At 31.8% G+C, this 23198-nt stretch overlaps 2 protein-coding genes and 1 long non-coding RNA gene across 5 annotated transcripts; 2 read left to right on the plus strand and 1 right to left on the minus strand.

Annotated features, from left to right (window-relative positions):
• The first annotated feature begins 641 nt into the window (after positions 1-641).
• LOC118045824 (transcription factor SPATULA) lies at positions 642-3688 on the plus strand. Of its 3 annotated transcripts, none has more exons than XM_035054540.2 (8): positions 642-1193; positions 1345-1446; positions 1569-1634; positions 1749-1814; positions 2575-2814; positions 2904-2964; positions 3039-3207; positions 3284-3416. In XM_035054540.2, the coding sequence occupies exons 1-8, from the start codon at positions 849-851 to the stop codon at positions 3342-3344; spliced, it is 1110 nt and encodes a 369-aa protein (XP_034910431.1). In that variant the 5' UTR covers positions 642-848; the 3' UTR covers positions 3345-3416. The 3 variants fall into 3 exon arrangements, with proteins under 3 accessions (XP_034910431.1, XP_073265394.1, XP_034910430.1); XM_073409293.1 differs by lacking the exon at positions 3284-3416 and adding an exon at positions 3440-3688 and having other exon boundaries at positions 644-1193; positions 2515-2814; XM_035054539.2 differs by having other exon boundaries at positions 644-1193; positions 2515-2814.
• LOC140955610 (uncharacterized) lies at positions 2098-3769 on the minus strand. The gene is made up of 3 exons (XR_012169900.1): positions 3614-3769; positions 2561-3479; positions 2098-2435 (listed from the first exon to the last, which is right to left on the minus strand). It is a non-coding gene; the product is annotated as an uncharacterized lncRNA (long non-coding RNA).
• Positions 3770-12594: 8825 nt separating this feature from the next.
• LOC118045825 (nicotinate phosphoribosyltransferase 2) lies at positions 12595-22870 on the plus strand. The gene is made up of 15 exons (XM_035054541.2): positions 12595-13075; positions 13865-14012; positions 14197-14316; positions 14417-14551; positions 14637-14698; positions 15933-16008; positions 16385-16486; positions 17185-17301; positions 18592-18650; positions 19620-19794; positions 20910-21044; positions 21122-21220; positions 21693-21801; positions 22399-22511; positions 22597-22870. The coding sequence occupies exons 1-15, from the start codon at positions 12915-12917 to the stop codon at positions 22672-22674; spliced, it is 1689 nt and encodes a 562-aa protein (XP_034910432.1). The 5' UTR covers positions 12595-12914; the 3' UTR covers positions 22675-22870.
• The last annotated feature ends 328 nt before the right edge of the window (positions 22871-23198 follow it).

The following is a 23198-nucleotide window of genomic DNA, read 5'->3' on the forward strand; positions in this document are numbered from 1 at the left end:
ATGAAGTTATCGCAGTCTCATAATATTGATTGCAAGTTTAATAGGTTAATCCAGGTTGACTCAAATTGTATTTTAAGTTACTTTCTACGAAGTTATCTCGATTTCATTACTCGACTTATAGATTTGAAAAGTTAATTTAGGTCAAGTTTTTTGTTATTTTTTAATTAATTTTTTTTCAATTTCATTATTAATATTAGTTGATTGAGAATTAAGTTTCATAATTTTTTTGATTTATTTTATATGAGATTATCATGGTCTCATGATCCAAGTCGAGGATCTGACAGGTTAACCTAAATTGGTTCAAATCGATTCTATATGTTGTCGTTTCAATTATTTTTTAAAAATATATTATCTTGAATTTTTGAGAATTCAACTATATTTTTAGTGGCAATCCGAGTTGTCTTTAGACTTATCAAGTCGATTAAATTATATCAGATCAACCTCCACATAATTTATTTATTTTTATTAGATAAATATTAATAATACTGAAATATTTTTTATATATTAAAAATAATTTGATTTAACCCGTTACGATAGTACTATGTGTCAGCATTGTAGTTCAAATCCTAAAAGCTATAAAGAAATCACATTCACACCAATAACAAGTATTTGATAAGAAAAAACAATTGCCATAAACAATATGACAAAAACAAGGAGCATTACCAAGCAAACCTCAACAAGTTTTTTGATTTATAAACCCCGCCCCTAATAGTCGAACTCTCAAAAAGCTCCAGCAATGCTTCTAGCTTTAGCTCTCCTCTGCTCTGTCATTACATTTTATGGTTCAAAAACCGAAGACAACGACATTATCACCCCTGCCAGCAACAAATAGCTAAAAGCAGAGAGTTATGGGAGATGTCTACAATAACGAAACCAACGACATTAATAACACCTGCTCAGCTTCCTCTTCTTCTCGTCATTACCACCGTTCATCAGACGATATCTCACTTTTCCTCCATCAAATTCTTCCCCGTTCACCTTCATCAACGTCTTCTTCCTCATTTATAGGCCCACAGACGCTGCAGCCATTTTCATCAGTGCCAGCCCCCTTTGATGATCCTCTTCGATCGGGAGTGATCTTAGGTTTGGATTCGAGTGGTGGAGGTGGTGATGCTCTTTGGTCTGGGAATGTGAGAACGAGACTGATCATGAGTGAGAACGAGACTGATCATGAGTGTGATTGTGAAAGCGAGGTAGGTTCTTGTTCTGGGGTTTTTCTTTGTGTTTGGTTGGCTAGAAAATGTAGGAAAAAGAAAGTTTATTTATTTATATTTGGTAATGTAAGTTTCAAAGAAGGTGAAATCTACAGAATTAAATTTAAGGGTTAATTGTTTTTTAACGCAGGAGGGTTTGGAAGCTTTAATAGATGAGATATCAGCGAAGCCAGCTCCTCCACGAAGCTCAAAGAGAACAAGAGCTGCAGAAGTTCATAATTTGTCTGAAAAGGTTGTCCCCCCCCCCTTCCTTTCTTAATGTTGATGCTCTTTAATATATCAATAATCTCCTTTTCTTGTGATTTACTTTTTCATGCTAACTGATTTTATATTTTGTGGGATGTTTTTGGGCAGAGGAGGAGGAGCAGGATCAACGAGAAATTGAAGGCACTGCAAAATTTGATTCCAAATTCCAGCAAGGTATATTAAACTTTCTTGGTTTGATTACTCCGTTCTTTGGTTAAGTTATTTAATTGAAATCAAAGAGTTTATCTACAATATGGATTGAATCATTTGATTTCTTTGTATGAGCAGACAGATAAGGCTTCAATGCTGGATGAAGCTATTGAGTATCTCAAGCTCCTCCAGCTCCAAGTACAGGTTTGTCTGTGCAAAATCATATTTAGTTCTATCACATCTGTTAGAAGATTTCAAGGCATTGTTAAATATAAAGGTTTGATGCAGGCTCGTTTGCCTATTTTGTTATCTATTAACTCCTCCCCATGGCAACGAGACGCATGCATGAGTCTAACATACACTTTTTTGCTCCTTGGAGAGTTGAGTCTATGATCAAATTAGTTTCCAATATAAGACTTCTGTTGGTCCCAAAATGCAAGTAATTTAGAAAATCGGAGTAGATTATTGTCTGGTTGATCGACTAATCTTGAAGGAGTTCAAGCTTCTTTCTATTGACTGTTGTTTGGAAAAATCAAAACATTCCATGTGAATGTTACTTCATAGTTTCATGAGCTAATATTCTGTGTTGCGTAATTTAATGTTCCTCCAAAAGCATCATTTGCAGTCAACTGAACGCTGCAACATGTGCATGGAAGCATTACTTCCTAATCTCATATGAGGGCGGAGGCCCGTCTCTGCTCTATGTGAATTGCTTTCCTGACGTAATTCGATTTATTCATCCATTAGTCCTTGGATTTGATCCCCCGGCAGGAACTATTTTTCCATGGTCTTCTCCATTAAATCCTAAGTCTAGTAGGGTGATGCCTATATAGAAAGAAAATGAAAAGGTGAAGGTGAAACTGAGTTTATTTCTGATTTGCCTCAATGATGTTTCATGTTCCAGATGCTATCAATGATAAATGGAACAAGTTTGCATCCACTGTTTTTACCTGGTGTACTGCAGCCATCACAACTCTCTCAGGTGAGAATGGGATTCGATGAAGAAATTGGATCTAAGCATATGAATATGACAACCCCTGTTCCTTTGGATGGAGAAGCTCGGCTACAGACCATGCTCGCTCTTCCAGACCACTGCACTTCTTCAAACCAGGCATCAATTCCAAAACATTCTGAAACCTCATCTGGTTTCCAATCAACTATCCAGGCTCATTTCACCCCCTTTCCACTTCGTTTCTCTTCTGAGGTAACTTTGAATATGATCCATATGGTAGCAAATGCATATGCAGATGAAGCACTCCTAATCAAGCTATCTTACATGCACACAATTTGAAGGAAACTTGGAGGAAAGACATTTTACCAGGTCAGCAACTGAATGCAAGTCTGTGCCCATCAGGTGGGTATGCTGTGCCTGTGCCCCCCCTCTCCATACAGTTAAAAGCGGTCTGACATTTCTGTGTTTTCTGCAAGAACTTGAGTTGGCAGCAGCAGTGACAACATCACTTCCCTTTGGGATACAAGCATTTGACTTGAAGGACAGTATCTCTCTAGAAGCTTGCGTGATAGGAAGAGACCAGAATGAAGGCGTGTGCTTGGAGAATATGGAGCACAATCTTATACTTTCTCAAGATCTGAATAGGTTTGATAAATTCATTTTCATTTAGCTCTTGTATTCATGTCTTAATTTGACCTGGCTTGCTATATATATATACCAGCACTCGAACAGGAAGAGGAGCGGGTAATCATGAAATAGAGATAGGAAAACTAGATATTTGAAGCATGTCAGGCTGATTTTACTGGCTAACTGTTGGGATTTGGCGTAGCTAGATTTCCTTGAGCAATATTTTATGTTTGTTTATGTTATCGTGAAGGGCCTCCACCAGAAGATAGGCATCCTAGACGTGCTTCTAGCTGCAACTAAACAGAGAACTTGTTAGCATTTTGCTTTAGCTGGTATATTAATGAAAACGATGATAAGGATTTGTGAAATATATATATTAACTAATGTTTTTTCTTAATCTCCTTCCATGGAACAGCTTGATTACCTTTTCTGCCTCGAACATCGACTGTTTCTAGTCCTCTTGATGTATTGATTTTTTACGTCTTTAAAATCTTGCGTGCTAAAAGAAAGACGAACGAGCAGCTCTGCCAAGCCAACGCAGTATGGAGGGGGTTGGGGTCTGGCAAATTTTTAGTGGTTCACGGAATGAAAGAAAACCGCAGCCTCAGAAAATAGAAAGTGAGCCAAAGATAATTCAGCAAAATAAAACGATGAAAATAAATAAATAAATATATATATATATATATATATATATAATAAAATTAAAGCGGAAATAAATCAAATGATGAATAATCTCATTAAAATAAAAACAGAAAAAAAATCTAAAGAACAATTCCTAATAAATCAAATGAATACATGATACTATTGATTGGGTCAATATAAAGTAAAATTAAAAAAAAGTTGAAACTTGATGTCTAGCCAATAAAATGATGAATGAAGAAAATTAAGAAACAAATATAATTAAAAAAAGGTCAAAAAAATTGATCTAAGCACACTCGAGTTAAGATGTAACATCTCTTATCTAGTCGTGATGCCAGGGTAATAGCATATTTGAAAGCAAACTGAATAAAATCATGAAGCTCAATTATCGAACAACTTAATGTTAAAGAACAAAAATTTAATTAAAAAAAGAAAAAAAAAACCGACTCAAACCAGGTTCACCTACTAATCCCTTGACCATAACCATACGAGTGGAATAACCCAATAAAAATAAAAAGACAAAAAAAAAACACCAAGATTAATTTGCAGTAAATCAAACGTTGAATGCTAAAATTTAAATAAATCATTTTTTTTAAAAGGACAAAAAATTAACAAAACTTAACTTCCATTAACTTTTAAAACCGGCGACTTTAGCTATAAATCCTAATACTAACCCTTTAATAATAATAATGATAATTAACTTTTAAAACTAATAACTCTAGTTATAAATCTAAGAATAACCCTCTAATAATAGTAATGATAATAATGATAATGATAATGCCATCATAACTTATGTTGATGATGGGAGAAGTGATTATAGTAATAATAATGTTAGAAATGATAGTAATAGTAGTAATAATAATAATATAAAATCATAGTTGTGATAGTGGTGACAAGAATAATGGTGGTGGTGAAAGTAATTATTATACAATAAATAGAAGTAACTAGACCACTAGGCATTGTGGGTAGGATTATTATTATTATTATTTTTTATGTTAAAAAATATATGGGCATTTCTAATGTGTTTCTTAAAAAAAAAAAATATTTTAACCATGAATTCAAGACTTGTTGCATATTATTTTTTTTAAAAAAATTGACACATCGACACGCTTATTGATATATTTTTTTAATAGTAAAATGAAAACATATTAGATAGATTTAGGTTAGCTTGAGTTAATTAACGAAATTGTGTGTTAGGTCATGAGACCATGATAAATCTACAAAAAACAAATTGAAATAAATTAGAAAGCTCAAAGCCTAATTAACTCAATGTTAAAAGATAAAATTAATAAAAAATATTTAATTAAAAATAAGACCTGAGTGAACCTAAGTCAACTAGTTAAGCTTACGACCCGGGCTATACACTTCCCCAGATTTAGTATTTATTTTTTATCTCTAAGATTATTTTTCATTTAATTATATGACAATCAAGATTTTTTTTTCTTAAAAAAAATAACAATCACGATAGGCTCGTGAGATCGAGATAGAAAAAACAATTCTAATTTTTCTAAGCTAAATAACATAAAGAGGCATTTTTTTTTAAAAAAATTTAAGTTTAGTTTAAAAAAATAGATCATTGGATAATAAATGATGTTTTTTTTTTTTTTAAAAAAAAACAATTAAGGACATAGAATGCAATATATATATATATATATATATATATATATATATATATATATATATATATATATATATATAAGAGGCTATAATATAAAATGTGGGTGAAAAAGAAAAAGAAAACAAAGTAGGTAGGACGCACGCCTATCGCATCAAAAAGAAGTATGGCCATGCATCAAGAATCTTAATATTCTCTTTAATGTATAGGATGGATGACACAACATCCATTATTTATTTTTTAAAAATAAAAAAGATAAATGATGAGTTGATTATGACAATAGATGACTCATCATTTGCAACCTTAGAATCTACGCGACTGAAGGGTCCCTAGAAAATCAAGGTAATGAGTTTTTTTTTTTTTGCCTAAAACCTTAATTTTCAACACATTGTTTTTAATTCAAAACATGTAGAAAACACCTTAGACACCTTGATAATCTTATTTATAGAATCAAACAACCTAAAACATTGTTCAAAACCCTAAAATCAATCTAATTAAAAAAAACTTTGTGAGCTTAGATCTATCATCCCAAGCAATGCTAATGTCAAAGAACACCCTAGTAAAAAATCTCCTAATCAAATATCAATTGATATTTGATGGCTAGAATTGATATCAATTGATACTTTCTCTCTTTACCACTGAAATTCAACGAGTCTCTTTCCCCCCCGCCAAACTAAGGATTGAAATTAAGAAAAATAAAGTTTTGTATCAAAATTGGATTGTAAAAAACTCAAATGACTGAAGAGAGATCATTCGAGGAATTGGACGACTAAATTGAACTTTTCAAGTCAATTTTGAAACCACTACCTATTTTCGATGTCTTTTTTTATTATTATCCTCATTCTTTCAATTTTGCCCTTGGTGAACAAATAAGAAGCAACTGCTATAAATTTTGTAGCAAAAGGACTCAATCAAGGAGAAATAAAGTTTGAGAATCAAAATGGAAAAACAAATTCACTACTTGAATCCATAGTGAATTCTGAGATGGTGAACAATGCACTTGTGTATAGTATTTTCACCTCATGGCTTTGTTTTCTTAACTAGTTATTTGACCCGAGCTTCGTCGTGGATCGAATAATTTTAATTTCAACAAAAAAAATGAATAAATAGGCTTATGCTACGTGTGTTTTTTTAATAGAAAGTGCAAAAAAAAAAAAATATATAGTTGAAGGGAAAAATGAAAATGAAAATATTTAATTAAAAAAAAAGAGATAAAAACACATGATATAATTTGGGTTAATCAACCACATATGCGAAACGAGACATTGACCCCATTAGATTTAACAATTTTTTATTTCTAAAATTATTTCTTATTTAGTTATATGCCAATCAAGCATATGAGATTTGTTTTATATCAAGCATTAAATTTTTTTTCTTTTAAAAAATAAGGGTGATGCGAGGGGTTGAAATAAAAAATAACCCTAATTTTTAAAAAAGTTTGACAAAAAAGAGGAGGTTTTTTTAGGTATAATAAAAAAAACTTCAAAAATACAAACAAATGATGAAATGAGTTATTTATTTTTAATTTTAAGGGGTTAAAGATACATCAAATTTAGAAATTAAGAAGAAAAACACAAACAACTATACAACAAATTAAATAATGTTCCATAAAAAAAACATCATAAAACATTGTTAAAATTTTGAATATTTTTTTAGAAGAACAAAAAAATTCAATAAAAAACTAAAATTAAAGGTTGAGATTGGAAGGGAAAAAAGTAAAAGGATAAAAAATTTAATGGACAAAAAATAAAGCCCAAACATATAAGCTTGGTTTGGGTGGTCTAGTGTGTATAAGCTAAAAACGCCTTACTCTACACACATAGGTTGACTTATTTTTTTTAAGGGGTGGACTACCTGTCATTTACCATATTTTTAAAAACAAAACAGGCTACGTGTCGCATATTCCTTCCTAAATTTGGTGGCTGAAAAATTATGGTAGGTGTTTTTTTTTGTCAAATAACCTTATTTTCAACTTTTCTTGATCCAAAATACCTAGAAAAACACCTTAGACACTTTAATAAACTCATCAAATTTTTAAAAAACAAATGTTCAACAACCCAAAATCAACCCGAAACCAAAAATATTTCTTATCTCAAATATGTTTTTCGTGTATTTTGATGATGAAAAACACCTAAATGTAACTCCATTAACCAAATATAACTTCATGACACCAAGTTTGACAATCTTAGTAACTGTAATTAGACTTAATAATGATTTTCTCTTTATTGCCAAAATACATCGACTTCTCTTTTATCTCTTAAACCAAGGACTAGAAATTTTTTTTAAAAAATAATAATAAAGTTTTAGATCAAAATTGATTTTTTTAATGTTAAAAATTTGAGGGTCCCAATCTTTATAATTCAGAAATTATCTAAACTGAATATTTCTCCAAAAAGTTTGAAAATGTCACCCATCTTATTCATGTTTTTCAGTTTGATCGTTTATCTTTTAATTTTTTTCATTTCTTAATAATATTAAATAAATCAGCCTTCAATTAGAATATTAAAGGAAAACAAATATTTCTTTTAAACAAAGAAAAGGAATGTAAAAACACACACACACACACACACAGAGAGAGAGAGAGAGAGAGAGAGAGAGAGAGAGAGAGAGAGAGAGAGAGAGAGAGAGAGAGAGAGAGAGAGAGAACTTATAGGTATAATGAATTCATATTGCTCCTGAGTGTGTGTTTATAGTGTGTAGACAAATATTATTTCTTCTATTTTTAAGTATTGTTAATAAAATATATCATTTTTATTTCCATGACATCCATTTAAACTAAACACTATTAAGTGGGAATAAAATTTGTATTTTTATTTATATCATTTAATTTCATGTTATCAAATGGCATCTGATTGAGAAACATTTGGTATTAAGAAATAAATGGAAAAATTATCATGGATACCATATAGTAAGTGTTTTTAATACTTTCATTTTTTTTTTTTGTAAGATTACAACACTACCTATTAGTGTTGTGTTATTTTTACTTAATATACTGTAGTTTGTGACTACTCATCACAACACATTTTTGTTAGACTCTGTTTTAAAAAATATATATGTGTATAATAAAATTATCATTATATTAGGGACAATTTGAGAATGTAATGGGTGACATTAGAAAAATAGGGTATAAAATGTTAGAACTACTATAAATAAATTTATAGCATCAAAATACATCATTTGTAAATCATGAAGATTTTCTATTAATATTGATAAAAAAAAAACAAACAAAAAATCATAATAAAGAAAAATCTAGATTAAATTATCATATTCTCAATTTGGTGTTGGGTGCAAGCAAATGTCTGGTAACTGGTGACCGGTGTCTTGTGCCTTAGGCACGAGGCTTGACGCTTTACGCCCCAAGCATCGTGGGCTAGGCCTAATTTTGGGCATTGTTTAGGTTCGAGCTTGTGGCTAAGGTCCAATACCTAACCCTTTTTTTTTTTTTTTTATTGAACCTAGGCTTTTTAGCTTGATCTAAAGTGCCAATAAACTTACTTGACAGGTCTATACTTCACCTACACAACTAGGTGTGACCTATCACATTTTCAAAATATTAATGTTTGTGTCATGAATATTTGTCTCCTATTAATGTTTGTGCAAGTGATATTTATCTGTCGTTAATGTTACTACGGTGGTATGACTTTTCAGCCCCATCATTCAAGCAAGCAAACAAACAAGGTTAATGAGGTATAAATATCTCCTAAACCACTTAAGTAAATAATTCACGATTTTTCTATTCTCAAGATATACACATAAACATATTCTCTTATAGAATATTTATTACATACCAAAACATGAACAAACAACATTGTTCTTGGGATTTAATGCTATTTCACTTATTTATTGCACTTTATCTCTAGAATATATATTAACTTAAACATTTTAGAGTTTTCAAATTCACCATAAAATAGATTGTTTAGTAAGTACTATGCTTTTTATATCAAGTCATTACATTCCTTAGCTTTTGAGGATGAATCAAATAGTAATAACACTTAATTAAACTCATTATCTAATCACTGAAAAACTTTATTCCTAAACATTTTAAAATTGATAACATTATCCTTAAACGAGTCCTTAAACATTGACATATAGACATACAATTTCCTTATATCTAGTTTGGGTTTACTTTGTTATCGATATATTTTTTATAAGCCTCAACTTTGTTATAGTAAAAAAAAAAAAATTGATATTACACACATTTAAAAAATTAATTAATATCATAATTTTTCTTCTTCAAGAAACTACAAAATAGTAATTTGTGGAATGAAAAAAATATAGAAAACTATCTTATGCAGTAGAATAAGGTTGTCAAAAACATATTTTTGACACGATACGAAAAATACAAAATAAACTCGGATCGTAAAAACGGATTGTTAATGAAATTTTTTTTCATGCATAGTTCAAGCACCTTGAAATACATGGTTCAAATAAAAATTCATACATGGTTCAAGTACCTTAAAATACGCGGTTCAAATAAAAATTCATATATAGTTTAAATCAGCCCTGTAATCAATCCAAACATAATATAATTCTAATTAAATTTTTGTTAAAAAAAAGTACCATAATACATGTGTTATACATAATAGTTCATATAATCCAGAAGCATGCATAAAGAACTCGCAAAACTAAATTAGAGATCACAATTCATATACAAGTGTCTACCAAATATGTTGTTCTAAGCTATCCTTTGATCTTTTTTGAATTTTTGCTCCAGTTCTATTTTATGAATCTAAGTTATTACTCCCCAAAGATAACAAAACTCATTATAATATTCTCATTGAGCAACTAAACAATTAAAATCAATGCATGACAGTTCCTAAAATATATTACTACCTAGATTAAAATCCGCAAATTGCATGTTGTATGGACAATCAAGTGGATGGTGGATTCGTGGAAATATTGAATCATCGATCAAATATCTTTAGATGATTTTTAAATTCTGGATCATGACAAAAGGCAACCTCTGGAAACACATTAGGTGATTCTGCACGTTAAACATATATTAACTCATAAAATCGTATGATTTTACAAGTTAAATCGTGATTTTAACAACCTTGTAGTGGAAAACTAGTTTATTGGTATACATTATCTTGCAAGTCAAATTATATTTTTTATGAACGTGAAAAAATATTTAGGTTGCAAAGAACTATATGATATTGTTATTTAACCCGACCTGATCGGTCAATTTTGAAACCTCATAACCTAACTCCTTATTTAGTCCAGATTTAAAATTAATTCATATAGGAGTTGCCTAGAATGACCTAGTTAACTTGGTTGTTTCAAATGCAACCCAGACAACTAGTAAAAAACATAGTTTTTTTTTTTTTTTTTTTTAATATTGAGACGATAACAATATAGTTGATCAACCATGACTTCATAAATTAACTTGCCAAATTCATTACCTGGATCATGGACTCCATTGGGTTTAACAACTTTGTTTTTTATTAAACTAGTTTTTACTTGATGATATTATAACAAAAATAAACGTTTACATAATTGAATACCAACCAAATATCATGGTATTTATTTGAAACCGCGACAACTTTATAGAAAGCAAACCAAAATAAAATTTGAAGACCAATTCAAAATCAATCAAATATTGAATGATAAAATTAAAAACAAAATCAAAAGAAAAAAAAGAGCGAGGCACATGGGCCTGGGTGACCCTGCGCTCCGAGCCTTTCAAAAAACACCCTTATGCATATACTTCCTAGCCTAGGCTCGCGTCTATTTTTTTGTTATTTTTTTCTTAGGAGTGAATGATGCGACAAGTCACTTATTTCACAAAATCCGACACACTATTGATGGGTTTCCTTAAAAATCTATTTCATCACAATTTCATCCAAAAACATCATAACAACATATATAAACCATTCAACAATCCTAAAACATCCCAAAATTACTCCAAAAAATGAAAATCAATTGAATCCCAAAATTCAAAACTGAACTCGATTTGTTTTTCTTGCCATGTTTAGAGGGAACAACCACGTCCAATGAGATCCTCTTGAAAAGAGGAACCCATTAACATAAAGATTCTCCTTTTCGGTGGTCGAATCATGACCAACCGATAATCTTGTTGTTTTTTAATGAGTTTTTCTCTTCTCTTTCTCAAATTAAAAAATTAAAAATTGAATAACATGAACTTCTGAGAGTGACCATGTACTTTCTCATATTTTAGATTGTGATTCTTTCATTTTTAATTATGTTTTTCTACAACAATTTAAAATGTTATCTGTTGAAATTAGATAAAATTATATTCAAATAAAAAAGAACAAAATCTAGGCTGAAATTAAAAAAAAATGAAAATGTACCCTACTTTTAGTGTATTATATAATATATCATATGATTTAACTAAATATTGATGGAACAAGATAAATCATGTGGAGTTTCAAAACTTTTAATTTTTTTCTATGATTAATAAGGGTATCCGGGTCATTTTGCATGCACATTGACTAATCCTATGGGTCATGAAGTTAACAACAATGTAAGCCTTCAATGGCCCTGAGGTTTGTGAGACTCGAACTGATTACTTCTATAAAACAATCTAGAATTTGATTAGTTAAATTACATCTCTTAGAGTTAAACTTTTAATTCCTTTATTTTTATTTAAAAAGTGATCAAAGATCATCTGACTAGCTATGTTCATCGCATTAGGCACAATCCACTATCATAATAGTAACATGATTTGATGAAAGCAATCAAATTAGCCTAGAGTTGATTTAATCAAGATAATATTTGTTTTTTCATTTATAATTCTAGTCTATTTTTTTAAAAAATTTTATTTAAAAAATTTTAAATTAAATATTTTTTAAATATTTTTTTGTTAATTTTTTTATTAAAATTTTTTAATTAAAAATATTATTTTAATTAAAAAAATATTTTTACACACTACCAAATACGTATGATGAGAACATATTTTTAGAATTTGAATGTGGTTGAAATCAATTTTTTTTAAATTTTTTATACTTTTAGATTATTTTGATATGTTAATATAAAAATAATTTTTTATAAATAAAAAATATTATTTTAATATATTTTTTAAGTAAAACATATTTTAAATTAAAATTAATTATTATTGATATTATTATAGTTATATCTGTAGATTGGGAAAAAAAGAAGGAAAAAGGCCAGGTGGTTTCGGTTTCCAAGAATTATCGAACAAAAAAAAGACAAGTACATCGTGTTAAACACTTATCTTTTGCACAACTGCTTTCCTTTTCTTTTTCATTTTCCCGTTAAAACAAAATTCCAGTTCCACAAGGCGGCGCCGCCATCACCACCACCACCCTTGGTTTTTAACGGTCTCTCTCTATTTCTCTCCACTGTCAGTTCTCACTTCACATACGCCTCTTCTTTTCTTCTCTCTCACGTACGCTCTTTCTCTTTCTCCCTCTACACACTCAATATTTGTATATATGCATCGCTGAATATATAAGCAGCAGAGCCCTAGAAAGAAAGAAAGAAAGAAAGAATGACAGAGATGGATCAGCAGGTGATAGCGAATGGGAATTGTTCGGGCCGGGTTGTGGAGGGACCGACGAACCCGATGGTAACACCCCTTCTGACGGATCTTTATCAGTTTACAATGGCTTATGCTTATTGGAAAGCCAATAAACATCAAGAGCGAGCTGTGTAAGTGCTTTGCTTTTGTTCTTCTTTTCCTTTCCTTTCCATAGATTCTCTTTTAGTTATTTATTTATTATTTGGTGGTTGAGGGAATTGGAGTTTTAGCTGTTTTTTTTCCTTAATCCTACTAAATTAATATTCCATCTCTTAGTTAATTATATTGTATAATTGGTTTATTTATTTATCAAAGCAGTAGTATTAAATTTGACTGAAGAATTAATTTGCTTGATTGCTTTCGAGTTTTCAATAGGAGTTTTGCTTTAAACTTGAAATTCTTTCGCTCTTTTTAACAAAAAGAAAAATTGCTAAGATAATTTAATGTCTTTGGGGTTTTTCATTTGAATTTGGAAGTCTTTGTCAAGTTTCCATTTTTAATGGATAAACAAATAAATAAATAATTAGAATTTGACACCTTGTAATTAGTTAGAAGAAGATATCATGCTAAGGGCGGCCATTCTTTTTTAAAACTCAAGGATATCCTAGAATGTGACTTTAGATTATTAAAGTATAAGAATGTAATTATCTCATAATTCATCGACCTGAATTTAACCTCGAAATGAAACAATTAAGGCAGTAAGGAAGGCCTTGGTCAAATACTAGTAAGTCTTCCTAAAAGCACTTTCAAAGTGTTCATGTCAGTCTTATAGCTTGCCGGATGCTTTATTTTATCTTTGAGCTTCTTGTTATGCAGATCCCCTTGTGGGTATGCAGTCGTTTCCATACTGCAAAGCTAATACTTATGGTTGAATGTACTGATCAAGGAGCTCGTTAATGTTTGTGTTGTGCGGTTCTCAGGTTCGATCTATATTTTCGGAAGAATCCATTTGGTGGCGAATATACAGTCTTTGCTGGTTTAGAAGAATGCATCAGGTTAATTGCGAATTTCAGGTTTACTGAGGATGAAATCTCTTTCATCCGTGAAAGTCTTCCTGGTTCATGCGAGGTAAACGAGGCTGACCAGTAACAATCTTCAACTCAGGCCAAAATAATTTATAAATTTATGCTGTAGAGTAAAAATTGGAAAAGTTCAGGCATGTGATGAGAGCACTTCTCTCTTTCTAGAATTCGTGTTTCATGGGAACTCTCTTTTAATTCTGAAGAGAAGAACTAAATATAGGATCTGGCAGGATGGTTTCTTCGATTATCTTAGAGGATTGGACTGCTCAGAAGTTGAAGTATATTCCATTGCAGAGGGTTCAGTTGTCTTCCCCAAGGTACCTCTGCTAAGAATAGAAGGACCAATTGCTGTGAGTACCATCAAACTGTTTTTTCATCTATTTTCTTGTTCATGGTTTACCTTGCACCATTTTCTCTCAAGTTGATCTTAATCATTTAATGATGTTGTAGGTGGCGCAATTGCTGGAAACCCCATTAGTGAATCTTGTCAATTATGCATCTTTAGTGACCACAAATGCAGCTAGGCATCGATTTGTTGCTGGAAAATCAAAAATGCTTCTTGAGTTTGGGCTTCGACGGGCTCAGGTTGCTGACTGTATTTTGATTCCTTTTTATGTTTTAAAGCTGGCTTGAGTTATCTTTATGAGAAAGCTTATTATTTTATGTGTAGGGACCTGATGGTGGGATATCAGCATCAAAATATTGCTACCTTGGAGGATTTGATGCAACAAGGTAATTCTAAACATTTAAGTTGCTGGATTTTTGTATCATGCAGTGATTCATCTCTCTTATGGATGGATCCTCAAAGTGGTAAACTTCTATGCCTTCTAATCATACAACAATGATTCATTTTAAGCATTATCTTTGCATGTTAAGAGCCACTTTAATATTTCTTGAATCCAAATATAATCTTTCACTCTGTTTGTTAGGAGGGGGAGTGATTGGAGAGAAGGGATGGAGTGCATATATCATTTGGCAATAAGGATAAGAATCCAAAGAATCTTTCCTCACTTATAATTTCCAACCCTTACAATTTAGGTGTGGATTGGCTCCTATCCTTCTATTCAATTATAATTTTCAATGCTTTCAATTTGAATGGATTGACTCTTATCCTTCTCCTCTATTAGCCAAACTACTAGAGGGATGGTAAACCATCCTTCCATCCTTTCTCCTCTCTTCCCTGTCCTTCTCCCAATCCATCCTTCCTGACAATAGACTCTTAAAGTAGGGAGTAGTAGCCAGTAGATAACACAGCTATGATTATCAACTACAAGAAAGTTTTTAGTGTACAATTCAATTTCAGCATATGAATTTCTTCAAAATCAGTTAACATGTGCTTTGGCTAAGGTGATTCAAGGTTGGTTTGGGTGGACATAGCTCAATGGTTCTAACTGTGCCTTTAGGAAATGGAGGAAAAAACGAGATAGGGAGCTTCTTCAAAGATGAGAAAAATATCTTGATTTACTCGGTGCATGGTTTACGAAATCATTGTATCTCATTGTGCCTTCAGGGAAAGGAACAAAATGGAGACAAGGAGCTTCTTCAAAGCTGAGAAAAATACCTTGGTTTACTTGGTACATGAATTTGATAGCAAAGAGAATTTCTGCTTCCTCTCAAACTGGTTAAATTGAGGCCTAAACCATCCTTGTTCCTAAAATAGGGTAGGAATAGCATTCTGGTGCTGGAAAATTATGTTTCTGAATTTTGAGCGAGTGAGATATGGCCGGAGGTATTTTAATGCATTCATTTTTACTCCATGCATTGGCCCATAACTGATTTGTCAGCAACAAATTTCTAAGAAGCCAGTAGGCCTTTGTAATTAGCAACCAAATGATAATTTGGGTTTCTTTTATGCAACATGGATAAATAAAGTTGCATGCAAAAATCACATTTCTTTCCATGATACCATGGCTGTTTTTTGACATCTTAATTGATATTTGCCTACTTCTGCCTTTTGTTTTGGCAGCAATGTTGCAGCTGGACGATTATTTGGGATACCTCTGCGTGGAACACATTCCCATGCATTTGTCAGCTCATATATGGTTGGTAATTAATCTCAAAGAGCATTATAAGACATCCATTTTTATCTTTACAAAGGGAATTTGAGTGCAATTGAGATTATGTGTTTCATCATATATGCTTCATAGTTGCATTTCAATTAACAATTTTTTTTTTAAATGCATGTGCTTAAAATGATATAGTGGTCATTTTGTGCAGTCATGAATGTTAATTCTTAAGATAAATTTTCTCCTTTTGGCACCACTCTTTCTCTCTCAAATTATAGGCCTGTTTCTTTTTCTGAGGTGTTTCACATGCTTGTGCCAATGTTTATGCATGTATGCAATGTGCGTTAAATAATATTATTTCCTTGCTTTAGGTTTAGTCAATCTTTCGTCTAAATTATCCAGTTGTTTGCAGAGCCCTGATGAGATCATAGACAAGTCGCTTCGAAGTGCTGATGGATCAAGTAGTTGCGAGGACCTTGTCAGTTTAGCTCAGACATGGTTAAGTAAAATTCAGGTCTTCTTCAATGGCCCTCTGCATTCATTTTGATAATTCGTCAAAAGTTCATCCTATGTTCGTCCTGAAAATGTTTGCCTAGATAACACAAAATAAGTATTCTTTCATTTATTTTGAGATACCTAGTTGTGTGGCTTATGGATCCATCTGTTGTCAGTGTGGGGTAGAAATACAAGGAAATTAAATATGGAAGTTTTTAATTTGTTGATGAAACTTCTATAGATGTGAGTTGTGTAATCAAGAATGCTCAGTTAGCATACTTAAAAAAATAGAAAAAGAAAAAATGAGCTTATTTATGTTAAACAATCTTGATATTATCATAAAAGTGCACTCTCTCTCTCTCTCCACTTGTTATAACCTTGTTGAGGTTTCTAGAAGGAGCACACGTGATTTTTCACTCTAAATTCAGATTCCAGAAAGTGCATTTTGTTTTTGGGAATAGTGTTTTTGGAAAACAATGCTGATTACTTCTAAAGAAGTGCCAAGATTGAGTTTTGTAGGAACTTAATGGTTCGTAGCAGATACTATCACACTGAGAAAATCTAACATTGATAAATATATTTTCTTACTTCCTTGACAGCTAATTGGTATGAACAATGGCTTGATCCTATAATTCATTCTTCATTTGCTTATTATGCTCCCTTTCACTTTTTTCTTTAATTTTTTGTAGTTTGATTAATATGGTTCATGCTATGCAGTGGTCAAGTTCATTACGTGGTATTTTTGGTGAGACCAATCAAAGTGAGCTGGCAGCTTTCACCTCATATGCCTTGGCGTTCCCTATAAGCTTTTTAGCTCTTGTTGACACATATGACGTGAGTGTAGTTTTTTCTTCTAGGTTGCTATGTTTCATTTCCCTGGACTAAGCCTATCTGTCAATAACTGTTTCCTGGATAAATGTTTTTTTTTCCAGTTTATTTATCAAGATTTGACATCTTGCTGGTTGATGTTGTGCTTTTCTTTAGATTCTCAATATTGAAGTTAAGATTGACGTACAATCCTGGGTGATCAGGATAATCCCTCACAGAAAACCTGTGTACATGTTTAGCATGAAATATTGTAAAGAACAAGCCAAAGTCAACAATTGTTTGATCAAATTTCAGTAACCTCTTAAACTCTATTCAAATTTGCGGGCATTGTTTATGAAGTTCATCTTCTCAAAACACCTGTCATCTAGGCCACTCAATATCTTGAAATTTATAAAAAAAACCATATTCTTTTGAATGAATTGAGACATTAAGGTTGCATTTACTTGTGAAAAAAGTTTTCCAGAATTTTTTTCTAAGAAACAGAAAACTAAAGAGAACATGTTATTAATTGGGAATGAAAATTGTTTTTTGAAAACATCTTTTCTAATTCTCCATTTTTCTAGAAAATTGGAAAACACCGAAATGGTTGTTTTCCAAATCCTTTTCCAAATTCTCCACTATTAAAATAAAGGTCGTGTTTGGTTCACCTAATATTTATGTCCTTTCCTTTTCATATTTTCAACTTAAGCCAAACAAGGTCCTTGTTAAAAAAAAGGCCATTGTTTTCTATTTTGGAAAATTTGTATTTAGTTAACATGTTCCCTTAATTTTCCAAAATAGAAAACAATGTAGCCTAACCAGAATGAATCTTTAGGCAAAATATCTGCAAAGTTTAATTATATGCTGTCTTTACTTTATGCTGCATCCTGCACTTTGTCTTGTTAATAAGCTAAGTTTTTATTTTACAAATCATATATCTAGTAACCTGTAAAGTGACCAAGAATCTGAATGTCAAGATGAAGGGAAATCTTATCATGGTCTATAACCTCTGAAATTTATTCCAATTCACCTCTGCTTTCTAATATGTATAACTCTTCTCAAAATGCTGATGTTTATATTTTGCATCATCAAGCATGTGGCATTCTACAGAATAGACTCTAAACTTTTCCATTATGAAATGGTGCAAGAACTCTTATAATGTTTCCATGACCAGCAAAGGTTTATTATATGTTGCACCTTCTTTTTGCTGCATTCTGAACTTTTGTCTTAAAATTTAAGTGGTGTGGTTACTTTAATTAATTATCACTTTATAGCAGTTAAGATTGTTTTTTTTATTCTGTTTGGTTTCTTTACCAGGTTATGAGGAGTGGAATCCCTAACTTTTGTGCAGTTGCTCTCGCACTTAATGATCTTGGGTAAGTCATAAGGTTTACGAGTGTATTGGAATTCTTACTAAGCAAAATTTCTTTTTTCTTCTACTATCATGGGTACTGAAACATACAGTTTTTTCTTTGTTTTTTTCCCTTAAATTTCTCATTCCATTCATGTCATCATGTTTGGGTAATAGTATCTCTCTCAAAAGCTCAATGCCAATATTAGGCAATTCAAATTATTAGGCTCTATTTGGCATTGCGGTCCAACCATGCTTTTGAAAACTTTTGAATTTTGTTTTAGCTTCAAATTATTTTTTTTGGTGTTTTTGGATTGTTTTGATGTGCTGATGTCAAAAATAAATTTTTAAAAAAATAAAAAAAACATGATTTTGATGTATTTCCAAGTGAAAAGCACTTTGAAAAACAACTTCTACCACACTTCCAAATAGGCCCCTAGAAGGCATGAATGGCAGCACCAATATCTCATATTCTGAAACTGTGACACTGCCTCCACTTTGGTTAATGCTTTCAGTTTCACAAACCTATCCAACATTGAAATCACATGTCTTCACATCTAACAGATGGCTTCTGCCATCCTATTGATTTATACCAATGTCTTGGTATCTCCTCCTTTGGCCCTGTTTTTCCTTCAACCGGGGCTTCAACTGAATATTCCTGTGATTCAGGATTCAACCAGATATTTGCAATATACAGTTTAACAATGTGCTACATTTTACAATCTTCATGCAACATTTTCCAGAGCTCGATGCATCAGTTTCTCACAGCCATTTCCAATGATTCACCTCCAACAGCAATTTCTATCTTAAACCAAAGGCATTGATGAGAAAACTCCAGATATCATTCATCATTAATCATTGTCATATTAGCTTGTGGTTCAATTGTCTAGTCTTTTATTTGCATAGCTTTCTGAAAATGTTTTATTGTTTCTCCATGGTGACCTTTTAATAGTACTCAATTTACACTGGTGATTTTAGATGGTTTACTTTGCAGATATAAAGCAGTAGGCATTAGATTAGATTCTGGTGATCTAGCATATTTGTCTTGTGAGGCCCGGAAGTTCTTTAGAGCCATTGAGAAAGAATTTGGAGTTCCTGGTTTTGGAAAGATGAGCATTACTGCTAGTAATGACCTCAATGAGGAAACTTTAGATGCTTTAAACAAACAGGTAATCATTCTGCAATAAAACTGCTCTGGTGCTCTGAGCAAATTACTTATGTTTCCTGTTTTGGAGCTCAGTGAAGGGATTATTTATTCTATAGAGCATGTTTTAGAATGGTTTCACATGAAAATTCTCTGGCATTGTGGGTTTGCTCCTGGCATGATCATATGCTGCTGAGCAACCAGGAAAATTTCTGACAAACATCTGGCATCTAAGCTGTCTTACTTAGCTGCATGCTATGTTAAGATGCCATGGCTGAATTCCACTAATTTTACTTCAAGCCTGGGGCAATTTATACATTTAACTGAGATAATTCAGTAAGTAATGGGATACAGTTTTCAAATACAGAAAGGGCTCAAAATATTGTGTTTCAGTTTTTACACCATGAATGAGGATCTTTATTCATAAAACTTTTCTTAACTACTAAAGATAGAAAAACTTAAAACAGCCACATAATGTGTGGTTTCATAATCCGTCATCCAATGCCCTACATAATCTGCTCTATTGTTATCTTCATGTGCCTTTCAACACTCCTTTGGCATCTGCTTCCATGCCTTTCCTCCACATGGGAAATTCTTAACACAGAAATTAGGAATTTGTGTATTTTGTTATGTTGGAGAGTTATTTAGTTGAAAAATGTTTTGGTCAAAATATAAATACCAAAATTGTTGCTGATCTGGTTTTCAAATGTGTTACAGCAGCATGAATAAAATTTCTATTATTGAGAGCCTGTTTGTTTTTGTATTTCAAAAGTGTTTTAAAAAAAAAATGAAAATGTTTAATTTTTTTTCTGTGCTTCAAATTAATATTTTTTTGGTATTTTTAGATCATTTTGATGTGCTGATATTATAAATGATTTTTAAAAATAAAAAAATTAATTTGATGCATTTTCAAGCGAAAAAAACTTTGAAAAACAACCGCTATCATACTCCCAAACACCCTGGGAGCAACATATAGTTGTAAATTGCTCTTACTAATAATTTATGTTGCTTATCTGTCATAGTATGTTAAATCATGTTTGTTTATGATGAAACTGTTTTGACAACAAAGAATAAAAAAAGGCAGACATGCATTTTGTTGGACCTCAATTTTAATTGGTATAGCATATTTTGGCTGCACAGGGTCATGAAGTTGATGCATATGGAATCGGAACCTATCTTGTAACTTGCTATGCTCAAGCTGCTTTGGGTTGTGTCTTCAAGCTTGTTGAAATAAACAATCAGCCTCGCATCAAACTTTCCGAAGATGTTTCAAAGGTTTGATCCAAGTCAAAGAAACTTCTGTTAATTTTTATTGAATCACTGATTTTTGTTCCCCTTCATTGTTTTACTAGGTTTCTATACCATGCAAAAAACGGAGTTATAGATTGTATGGAAGAGAAGGCTACCCACTGGTGGACATAATGACAGGGGGAAATGAACCATCTCCAAAGGTAGTGCATTGATTAATGGATTTATCATCAAAGTGCTCCATGTGCTCAAATCTTTGATTTACGCTAAGTACCACCACCATTGTTGTATATATTGTGTTATTTATGAATATGTATTCTGAGAGTGCTGGCATGATCATTTTATCAAAGATTTTTTCCCTGAGCAAGCTGAGGGGTTGGTATTCCAAATCGTTGTTGCTATTATTTCGTATAAAAAATTAAATTGTGAGTGCAAATATTAGAATATAATGGACTTCAGAGTCTGGTGAGATCTCAGTTATTGATTTTTACATAAGTTTTACTAGGTTGGTCATAAGAGTTGCTCATCAACATCAACGGTCACAAACTTTTGATGCCATGCACTTTTTGTCCCCTTTTTAACACGTGATTGAGCTGTTTGTCTGGATAGAGTTGACTCTTTTACGGTGATTGGATGAAGGAAAAAACATAATTTCTTCCTTTTCTGAACTTTCAGGTGGGAGAACGGATACTATGTCGCCATCCTTTTAATGAATCCAAAAGAGCGTATGTGGTTCCACAGCAGGTTGAGGAGCTTCTAAAGTGTTATTGGCCTGGGAGCTCAGGTAGGGGTTTCTATGACCTAAACATATTTAGGGTCCATGTAGCCTAACGTATGAAACAATTTTTTGACTTTGATTCATAATTCAAAAATTGTTTTTCATAAATAATTTATGACAAAAATAAGTTAAAATGACTTTAACTTACAATTATGTTTTGGTAAAATTGACCTAAAGCATTTTTTTTTTTTTTAAAAAAAGAAGAGGTAGTATAAGTTAGAATTTAGAAGTTGAAGTTTTTTAAATCTGGACTCAATTTTATTACAAACATTTTTAATTTAAAGCCAAAAATTGTATCTAACAAACATTTCCATGACTTTTCAACCAGTCAAAAGTTAAAAAAATAACTCAAATCAAGTGGAATTTAAGCATGTGAGATCATTATTGAATAAGTTTTTTTGGGGATTTGCATCTTCACAAAGGCTAGCACATATAAGACATGATTATTTCTAAACATGCAATGATTTGGTTTGTAGTTAAGATGAAATTTCAGGACTCAGCATTGTATCACACCCAAGTTGAACATTGTTTGTCCACAGACTATACCAACAGGCTCAGCTTACTTCATCCATGCAGTCTACAATGAATTTTTGTTTCTTGCAGATAAACCAAGAGAAGATTTACCTCCTCTCAAGGACATTAGAGATCGCTGTATCAAGCAGCTTGAGAGAATGCGTCCCGATCACATGAGGCGGCTGAACCCAACACCGTACAAGGTGATGTTTCTGTCTGTTGTGAATATTTTCTTTTGTAATTTTAGATGGCTGCAACTCCATGAATGTTAACTTGAAAGCTTTGCAGGTGAGTGTAAGCGCAAAATTGTATGATTTCATCCATTTTCTATGGCTCAATGAGGCACCTGTCGGGGAGTTGCAGTGAGGATTGGTAACCAGATTTGGTGCATGGAACTTTGTACAAATATGCTGGTCAAGTTATGATTCCTGTAGAGTTGGAGGAGACTCAATAAGCACTCAACACAGATGATTCACTTTTCATTAAGATGCACCTTGGATTTAATAAACCATTTGTTTCCCTATTTATTTATAAAATAATTGATTGTTTTCCTTTTGTCTAACCAGTGTGTTCTTTCAATTTTCCAACTTACCATTACTTTATATTTCGAGTCAAAATGCAATTATAAGCATTAGAAAGACATTTAAATTTAGGTTGAAAATGGGGATTCTGTTTTTAATTTGTCTTGTATACTCTATTACATTTTAAGCTACGGCTATCTAAAGATGGATAAGGTCTTTTAATTTGAAGGGTTCAAAACTTGGACATAATCTTATGTTTATGGTAAAGACTAAGTCCTTGGTTCTTACTTTTTGGGTAAATTTGGTTTTGTTATTGTTAAAACTTGAATGACAAAAAAATAAGACTAACAATTAGTGTGTAAATGAAGA

Source organism: Populus alba, chromosome 5, assembly GCF_005239225.2.
Source record: "Populus alba chromosome 5, ASM523922v2, whole genome shotgun sequence".
Lineage (NCBI taxonomy): Eukaryota > Viridiplantae > Streptophyta > Magnoliopsida > Malpighiales > Salicaceae > Populus > Populus alba.

Excerpts from the sequence above, each read along its gene's own strand:
- LOC118045825 (XM_035054541.2), top strand. The coding sequence starts at position 12,915 with ATGACAGAGATGGATCAGCAGGTGATAGCGAATGGGAATTGTTCGGGC. Across the intron at positions 16,009-16,384 it reads CATTTGTCAGCTCATATATG|AGCCCTGATGAGATCATAGA; the intron begins GTTGGTAATTAA and ends AGTTGTTTGCAG. Across the intron at positions 21,221-21,692 it reads GAAATGAACCATCTCCAAAG|GTGGGAGAACGGATACTATG; the intron begins GTAGTGCATTGA and ends CTGAACTTTCAG.
- LOC118045824 (XM_035054539.2), top strand. The coding sequence starts at position 849 with ATGGGAGATGTCTACAATAACGAAACCAACGACATTAATAACACCTGC. Across the intron at positions 1,635-1,748 it reads TGATTCCAAATTCCAGCAAG|ACAGATAAGGCTTCAATGCT; the intron begins GTATATTAAACT and ends TTGTATGAGCAG. Across the intron at positions 1,815-2,514 it reads TCCTCCAGCTCCAAGTACAG|ATGCTATCAATGATAAATGG; the intron begins GTTTGTCTGTGC and ends TTCATGTTCCAG.